This window comes from Canis lupus, chromosome 6 (assembly GCF_048164855.1).
Source record: "Canis lupus baileyi chromosome 6, mCanLup2.hap1, whole genome shotgun sequence".
NCBI lineage: Eukaryota > Metazoa > Chordata > Mammalia > Carnivora > Canidae > Canis > Canis lupus.
This window is the reverse complement of record NC_132843.1, coordinates 71,363,388-71,371,357: the sequence shown is the minus strand read 5'-3', so window position 1 is coordinate 71,371,357 and position 7,970 is coordinate 71,363,388. Positions and strand designations below refer to the sequence as shown.

Sequence of the window (7,970 nt, the reverse complement as noted above, 5' to 3'; positions counted from 1 at the left end):
CTAAAAGACAAGATAGAAATATTAATTCATCTTACTGTGGTGGTAAGGTCTCCTGGAATAAAAGTTGAATATTAGTTTAACTAGAATTTTTGTTGTTTGCTTTTTAAAGCATCTTCTGTGACTTCCCATTGTTCCTGAAGAGAGATCTCATTTGAAATACAATTTTCAAACCACCGAACCCTTTCTTGCCTCTGAACTTTTGCATTTATTCTTCTTGACTGAGCTGGTTCTCCTCATGTCAGTGAATGGCAGCCTCATCTGCATTCTTCCAATATCAGAAAAAATACCATCCACCTTCCCATCTCAAGTCAGTCACATTCATCACCATCTTTATTTCACCTCTTGGCACTTGTCACTATCTGTAATGATCCAGATCTATCTTTTTTTCTACAGACTTGTTCACCATCTCCTTCTGGAATATAAACTGCATGAGGGCAGGCACTCTCTCTGCCTTGTTGCCACTGTAACCCTAGAAATTTCCTCAGTGGCCAGGACATGGGATGTGTGAAATTGTTATTAAATAACTTCTGAAGTGAGATAGCTTACACTAATCACTCTCTTTACAAGTTAAATGTTTTTGCCAGCAAAATTAATCACTGATGCTCTTTTCAAAAGGCAATATTATCTATGAAATGTATCTTAGTAATTAAAAAGAGAAACACAAAGTGAACAAATGTCCTTAAATTCTTTTCTAGAAGGGAAAGCTAGACCACTTCAGAGCAATATTACCTAAGGTCATCTTGATAACACTTGAGCATTTCAAACAGTCTTTGTCCTTGCTGATAATCCCTTTGGGTAAGCTGATTCATGTGGGGATTTGCTTCTCACAAGCAATTTACAGAGAACACTTTCAAGTTTCAAGGTCTATTTTACAAATAGCTTTCTTAAAAAGAGACTTCCATTATTGTTGCTACAATTTTGTCTAAATATCATAAAGCAAGAGATGAAGACTGGAAAAGGAGAGATCCTATTGACTCTTAACCACCTCATGCCGTCTTACATATCTATCCTGTTTTATCTTTAAAGAAATGTTGAGCGTAAGACCAAGGACTGCACATGGTAGGGAGGGGCATCTTGTTCAATGCGTCTTACTAAGAATTCTAGACACGTGTACAGTGTCCAACCCCTGCCATATGGGTATGCACTAGTCCACAGCCCCCGGGTTGGAACATTAGGATCAGGAGGGAATCCTGTTGTGGGTAATGTGAAACAATCCTAAACATAAAAACAAAAGCATTAAAGGTAACAAACAGTATCAGCCTTTGCTCACCATCAGGTCTTTGACAGTCTGATTTAACATGAATGTGAATTTTAAATAAAAAAAAAAAATCTAAGTGGGAAGAAAATAGCACTTTCTGTTCATCCAAAATCTCATAGCCTCATCAGGCCCAAAACAACTCCCCCGCTCCCCCTTTTTTTACTGTAGGTTCTTGAAAATAAGCCTACAAAATAGTTATTTGTGAAAGCACTTTGGTAATGCCTGGCATTATACTAACGCTAATTTCCTTCTTTCTTAACTTCCTTTCTTCCTCCCTCTCTCCTCCCCCTTTCCAATGTCTGTTTCACTGCATTGCAGTTTTCATAGAAGGTAGAGAATATTAAGTATAGATAAGGGACCTTCGGGTAAATTGACTTTTTTCTCCCGAGGAGAAAAGTATAAGTTATATCCATGAAAACTTAAAAAGTAAGCTTTATCCTTATATGTAAAGAAAAGAATTAAGCATGTAAAAATGCAGTTCAAAATGATCTCAAATGGGGATCCCTGGGTGGCGCAGCGGTTTGGCGCCTGCCTTTGGCCCAGGGCGTGATCCTGGAGACCCGGGATCGAATCCCACGTCGGGCTGCCGGTGCATGGAGCCTGCTTCTCCCTCTGCCTGTGTCTCTGCCTCTCTCTCTCTCTCTCTGTGACTATCATAAATAAATAAAAATTTAAAAAAAAATTAAAAAAAAATGATCTCAAATGACTGCAAGATGATGGTATTATTTAAACAATTAAGTACAGGGATCCCTAGGTGGCGCAGCGGTTTGGCGCCTGCCTTCGGCCTAGGGCGCTATCCTGGAGACCCGGGATCGAATCCCACATCGGGCTCCCAGTGCATGGAGCCTGCTTCTCCCTCTGCCTGTGTCTCTGCCTCTCTCTCTCTCTCTCTCTGTGACTATCATAAATAAATAAAAAAAATTAAAAAAAATAAAATAAAATAAACAATTAAGTACAATGTCAAATCATAAATGTTATTTGCTAATTCATAAAATAGCCCATGTAACTGTACACATACGATTTCTACTACACTCTGTGTGCTGTTTTGCATCAGTTCTATTTGTACAACAGTTTACTCATCATTTGATCTTGCACACTGGCTGATGAAGTAAGAGCCTGTATAAATTTAACATTAACCTTGTCCTTATGAATATTCTAAGCTGAAACTCTTAAATACAGAAATACTTTGATTCCTTTAGGGCGGGCAGCCCCGGTGGCGCAGCAGTTTAGCACTGCCTGCAGCCCAGGGTGTGATCCTGGAGACCCAGGACTGAGTCCCATGTCAGGCTCCCTGCATGGAGCCTGCTTCTCCCTCTGCCTGTGTCTCTGCCTCTCTTTCTGTGTGTTGCTCATGAACTAAAAAAAAAAAAAAAAAAAAAAGATTCCTTTAGGGCATCTGAAGAATGTAAAAATGGTTATCTCCTCTAAAGTACATCTTTGGGACTATCACTAACTTCGGACACATATGTAATAGGATACTGTGTACCTGTTTCATAAAAATGTGATAAGAGTTCCTCTTTTTCAATAAAACGTTGATAGAGCCAATCAGCAAGGTCATCGGTCTCCAGGGGTACATCTTTAATTGGAAAGATCCTATGAAGAGTTAGAAAAAAAAACAAAAACTACTTACTTCAATTCAGAAATCAACATAATTCAGAAACACAATTTAGCTTTGGTGACTGAAAAGCTGAACAAAGCAATAGAATCACCTCTGACTTTTGCAAGGGTTCATTTCTGCAGCTTCTCAGATCATCTTGGTTTTTAAAAAATTGCTGATTATACAGCAGAGTTCATTTATTCATCACTTATTCAAACATTTCCCAGCCTATTATATGTTAGGTCCAGTGCCCAATGATGAAAGACTATTAATAAATTGTCCTGTATCTACAAATAATACTGAGAAATAACTGTCTTCCCATGTTTGTGGGTTTAAGAAGAAACGGTGTTCAGAACAGATGAAGTTTTTAAAATTTAAATTCAATTTGCCAACATATAGTATAACACCCAGTGCTCATCACATCAAGTGCCCTCCTTAGTGCCCGTCACCCAGTCACCCCATCCCCCCGCCCACCTCCCCTTCTGCAACTCCTGTTTGTTTGTTTCCCAGAGTTAGGAGTCTCTCTCATGGTTTTTCTTCCTCTCTAATTTTTCCCCACAGAACAGACGAAGTTTTAAAATGCAGGTACTGGGGCACTTGGGTGGCTCAGTCGGTTGAGCATCTGACTCGGTTCCAGCTCTGGTCAGGGTCTCCCAGTAGGAAGATGGAGCTGGGATGGACTCTGTGCTCAGCAGGGAGTCTGTTTCCCCTCTTTACCCTCCCCTCATCCCCACCTGCACATGTGTGTGTGCTCTCTCTCAATTAAATACATAAAACTTTAAAAAATAAGGTAAAATAAAATGTAGCCACTTTAGGACACATTCAGAGTAGTCGGATGCTAGACCAAATAAATGCATCTTAACAATGTTCTTTTGGAGGAAATGTCCATGAACCAGATAGAATCTTTCTAATTTGTATCAGAGATACAGGTTTCCTGAGCAGGGCCGCCTCTTCTTGGAGCTCGAATGTGCAGATTCTGTGAACACGTCCAACTCACCAGGAAACAGACTAGGATGATTGGTGATACATATCTGCTGGACATGAGGGCAGGAAAGGGCAACTCGTGACCATACTATGTATTTGCTGATGCTGAAAAGAATTTCTTTTTTTGTTTTCTAGTTTTGTGGGGAGTTTTCTTAATTTCATTTTAATTGAAGGTATAAAGGGACACAGTTTTAAAAGCCTGCAAAAGATTCAAATGAAAAACAGTGGTCCCTGTCTCTCTGCCTGTTGTTTCTCTCTACCCAGAGGAATCAATTTTTTACCTCTTTTGATTAAGTATCTTGATATTTATTGACATGTTTCCTCTTCAGTTTTAGGGCCAACCTACTGACTTCCCAGTGTGGAAGAAAGACAGAGAGTAAACTCCTTCGGCCTTTTCCCACCACACATTCACATCCTTCCCATCTTCCCAATGCAGTTCCATGGTAATTTTTAATGAGCGGAGTATTAGGCATGGACATAGATTCAAAGCTAAGCCACATAGTAAATCAAGGCTATGATTTCTTTCCTTCTCCCTGAAATGAGCAGTTGAATTGTTTTCTCTGTATACATAACTAATTTACCCATAAACTCTGGTCTGTCAAGAGTCAATTCCTTAAAACCCATCTACAAACTTTTTTTTTAAAGGGCAAGAAAGAAAATATTTGGAGTTTGCAGGCCTTATGGTACCTGTCGCAACTATTCAACTTGGCTTTGTAGTGTGAAAGCAGCCTTAGACCTTGTATAAATACATGGGTAGAGTTATATTCAAATAACATTTTATTTAAAAAGCAGGCAGTAAGCGAGTCTGACCTGTGCTCTAGATCTTCTCTCAAGGCATTTGTGTGCATCAGGCATTCTTTTAATTTCGTTTTCCTGAATAAATTTCGCCCACACTGTGGACTTGTGGCCTGTAGTTTTCATCATGCAAAGGCCTCTTATTTTGTCCTGGTGATTCTCTGCATTCCTAAAATGCATTTAGTGTTTCCTACCTCTCACGTCTTCCTTTTTCTGTATTTATTCTACATTCTGATGGAGCACAGCCTCCAGTGGTTTCTGGGGAAAGGGTACTCGAAGTCTGGCATTTCTGCCAATGTCTTTTTTCTGTCCTCACACCTGGTCGATAATTTGACTAGATACAGCATTCATTTCGGCCTGATTAGATCTCAATTCTGCAGTAAGAGAATCTCTAGAGCCCCTTTATGCTTTTCTCCAGAGCCACCAGTCATTTTATGATTGTACTTCTGAATTGTATCTCCGACATGGTATTTAAATCTATATCCAGCAAGACTGTGGCAGAGAGCATTACTTCTGGTTCTTTCTTTTATGGTGAATTCTTCCTTCTAGTCATTTTGTCCACTGCAGAATGGCTTGTCAGGAGCAATCACTTTTCTCTCTGTAGCATTCCAGCTGTTCTCTCTTTACATCTTGGGTTGAATTTGTAGGTGTTCAGGATGTTTTGAAAGTTATCTAGGTAAGTTTGTAGGACCAGATGAATTGAGGATCCCTACTCTTCCACCATCTTGCCTAGGTTTCCTAGATACAGGATTCAGGGTTGCCACTCATTTTCTTCCATCTCTGCCTTTGTGTCCTCCTTTCTAGGAGAGTTATTTAATTTCTAAACTTTTTTTTTTTAATTTCTAAATTTTTTTAATGGAGTTTTTATTCCTTTTTTCATATTTGTAATTTCTAAGAGCTCTCTGAATGTCCTTTTTTTTATAGTATACTGTTGTTTTCTTGTTGCAATATCGTATCTCTATGAGAATCTTATCTCTGTGAGAATTAGAAGATGAAAGCAGAGAAGAGGGTTAACAAACTCTCAGGATTTTTTGGCAGCTGGGATTTCCTTGAATCATTACTCCTTGAATCATTACTCCAAGTCAGTTTCTTATGTTTGTTTTAGTCTCTATCACAGTAGAGGCCCATCAGATGACAAGTTATCTGGTGAGTCTTTGTTGTTCACCCACATGTATAGATGTGGGATTAAACAGCTGACTGAAGGCTCTCAGCCCGTGAGTGCAGTTTGTTGACTGGGAACTTCATGGAGGATTATCTGGTTGGGCCATTGAAGTTGGGTCTTTCTTCCTGAACTTGCCATTTCTCCAGAGGAAGATCCTCTGATTTCCTGCCTAGAGAATGAAGGCCTCCCTTTTGGCTTTCTGGTAGCAGAGTGAGACATCAGGGCTGAGGTGGGGGAGGAGGAGTGTCTCAGCACTGGGTGCCCTGACATCACTTAGCCATTCTGTGTTTTCATTATGGGACCTCCCTCAGCTGTGATAGGTACCCTTGAGTCTAGAGAGCCTCTAGATACTCCTCCAGAAGAAGCCTCCAGTTCCTGCCACAGCAGGGAATGAATAATCCCCCAGCTGTGGGATGGAGGGGAGGGGTTTTGGAGAGTGGAGTTCTTCAGCAGATTTCAACCAGAACCCCCAAAGGCAGCAACCCTTTTAACCTCATGTCCACGGGCTCTGATCCTTGCCAATTTTTCAGTTCTGTGGCGTAAGTCAGGTTGATTCCTGGCTTAGGGTTCTATTGGGTTATTGACTGTTCTGTTTTCTAATTTCCTGACTTTTGCTACTATTGCCTTTCCTACTGCTTTTCCTCATCCTCATGGGTAAACACCTTAAAGAAACTCTTCAGTGTCATTCTACTAGAGTTTTGGAAGGGCATGAAAGTTGATATGAATCCGAGCTACCATTTTCTCTAAGAAGCTATCCTGTTATTTCTGAAAAGTCTAAGATGATTTTCTATCTTTGACCACTGTCTACTGCTTGCCTTTCTACAAAGGGGTATTATTATTTCAAGTTAAGTCAAGGAGCACAAAGCATTCCAAATTACCAGAATGCCCATGCTCAGACTTCTTCAAAGTCTTCTTAAAATGACTCATGTAACATGGTCATTTGCATACAAAAACAATCAGAAGGAACATATTTACGAATTGCATTATAATCAGATCCTTTTGTTATTTAAACACTTAAATACCAGATTTGGTGTATTTTAGCACCCCAATTTAAGTATCTGTAGATAGGATAAGAAGAGAGGAAATGAAGGAAAAGTATGATATGAAAAAACATCTATTAAAAATCGACTTCAGTGGGGATCCCTGGGTGGCGCAATGGTTTAGCCTTTGGCCCAGGGCGTGATCCTGGAGACCAGGGATCGAATCCCACATCGGACTCCGGGTGAATGGAGCCTGTTTCTCCCTCTACCTGTGTCTCTGCCTCTCTCTCTCTCTCTCATCTCTCTCTCTCTCCCCGTGTGACTATCATAAATAAATAAAAATTAAAAAAAAATAAAAATCGACTTCAGGAAAGCACAGTTTTGTTTTTTAAAGATTTTATTTATTTATTCATGATAGACACACAGAGAGAGGCAGAGACACAGGCAGAGGGAGAAGCAGGCTTCCTGTGGGGAGCTAGATGAGGACTCGATCCTGGCACTTTGGGATCATGCCTTGAACTGAATGAAGGCAGACGCTCAAACACTAAGCCACCCAAGAGCCCCAGGAAAGCACAGTTTTTTTTTTTTTGTTTTTTGTTTTTTTTTTTTAAATTTTTTTTTTATTTATTTATGATAGTCACAGAGAGAGAGAGAGAGGCAGAGACACAGGCAGAGGGAGAAGCAGGCTCCATGCACCGGGAGCCCGATGTGGGATTCGATCCCGGGTCTCCAGGATCGCACCCTGGGCCAAAGGCAGGCGCCAAACCGCTGTGCCACCCAGGGATCCCGAAAGCACAGTTTTGATTACAAATTCTACTTTCAAAAATTGGAAAAGGATGAAAGGTAAGCAAAATAGAGTTTTATTTACACAGAAAATAGCTTTCTTAATGCTAGTCACCATTCTATTCCCCTAAATAAAGTACTACGTTGCTCTAAAGCAGTAATAGAGAAGTGTTTTGGTTTATTAAATATTTTAATGGGGTAGGAGATCCTAAAGTCCAGAAACTTTAAGTTTCAGCTACCATAAAATCCCCTACCAGAATTAGGTTTTCTTTTGCTTTGAAAGAGCTAACAACAAAAAGAGGAATTAAAGGGATCCCTGGGTGGCGCAGCGGTTTGGCGCCTGCCTTTGGCCCAGGGCCTGATCCTGGAGACCCGGGATCGAATCCCATGTCGGGCTCCTGGTGCATGGAG

General features: G+C 40.4%; 1 protein-coding gene across 6 annotated transcripts in view; it reads right to left on the bottom strand.

Moving 5' to 3' along the window:
* Positions 1 to 7,970, bottom strand: part of LPGAT1 (lysophosphatidylglycerol acyltransferase 1) — a 114,318-nt gene that overhangs the window by 6,263 nt on the left and 100,085 nt on the right. For all 6 annotated transcript variants that reach the window (XM_072831151.1, XM_072831154.1, XM_072831155.1 and 3 more), the window contains exon 7: positions 2,745 to 2,851. In XM_072831151.1, coding sequence (XP_072687252.1) covers positions 2,745 to 2,851 — 107 coding nt within the window. The remainder of the gene's footprint in view (positions 1 to 2,744; positions 2,852 to 7,970) is intronic.